Source organism: Seriola lalandi, unplaced genomic scaffold (assembly GCF_002814215.2).
Source record: "Seriola lalandi dorsalis isolate HSWRI2012SDOR001 ecotype SW California unplaced genomic scaffold, Sedor1 jcf7180002050818, whole genome shotgun sequence".
NCBI lineage: Eukaryota > Metazoa > Chordata > Actinopteri > Carangiformes > Carangidae > Seriola > Seriola lalandi.
In genome coordinates, this window is record NW_019521371.1 from 1 (window position 1) to 975 (window position 975).

General features: G+C 46.4%; 1 protein-coding gene across 1 annotated transcript; it reads left to right on the forward strand.

Annotated features, from left to right (window-relative positions):
• Positions 1–5: 5 nt before the first annotated feature.
• On the forward strand, positions 6–970 carry LOC147819667 (protein NLRC3-like; the record flags this gene model as incomplete). Its single annotated transcript, XM_087171984.1, has 2 exons — positions 6–87; positions 318–970. Coding segments are annotated over 2 exons (735 nt in total), but the record flags the coding sequence as incomplete, so codon positions are not given.
• Between the last annotated feature and the right edge of the window lie 5 nt (positions 971–975).

Here is a 975-nt window from a genome sequence, read left to right on the forward strand (position 1 = left end):
CAGGAGACTCCTCCTGTCCCCAGTGTGGAAAAAGACCCAGAACAAGACCTGGACTGCAGACAGCCAGTCAGACCAGCACTGAACAAAGTGAGACTGAACATCTGTATGATGATGTCATCATTTCTGAAACCAGGACCTGTTGTTTTATACAGAGTCATTTGTTACATCACACAGCATCAACCTTTAAGATGATTATAAATACCACAACATTAAAAACCTTTTCTTTGTTTGTCTTTAGTTTTTCTGCAGCTGATGAAAATAATCATCAGATTCTCAGATTCTGTTTCTTCAGTCTGACGTTGTCTCTTCTCTTTCAGCAGATAGTGGTCTGCAGGAGGTTTTACATCAACATAAGATCAGTCTGAGGAGCAGATGTGAACATGTGACTGAAGGAACTGATGGAACAGGAAGTGGAACCCTCCTCAACAGGATCTACACTGAGCTCCACATCACAGAGGGACAGAGTGAAGAGGTTAATACCCAACATGAGGTGATTCAGTTGGAGACCCTCCATGACGCTCCAATCAGGTGCCATGACATCTTTAAAGTCTTACCTGACCAGCAGAGACCCATCAGAGTGGTTCTGACCAACGGCGTTGCTGGTGTTGGAAAAACCTTCTCGGTGCAGAAGTTCTCTCTGGACTGGGCAGAGGGCTTGGAGAACCAAGATGTCAGTCTGCTGGTTCTGCTTTCGTTCAGGGAGCTGAACCTGATCAGAGATCAGCAGTACAGTCTTCTCAGGCTGCTCCATGTTTTCCATCCAACATTACAGAAGGTCACAGCAAAGCAGCTCGCTGTCTGTAAAGTTCTGTTCATCTTTGACGGCCTGGATGAAAGCAGACTGTCACTGGATTTCAACAACAGGAAGTCTGTGTGTGATGTCACACAGGAGTCATCAGTCAACGTGCTGCTGACAAACCTCATCAGGGGGAATCTGCTTCCCTCGGCTCTCGTCTGGATAACTTCCAGACCTGC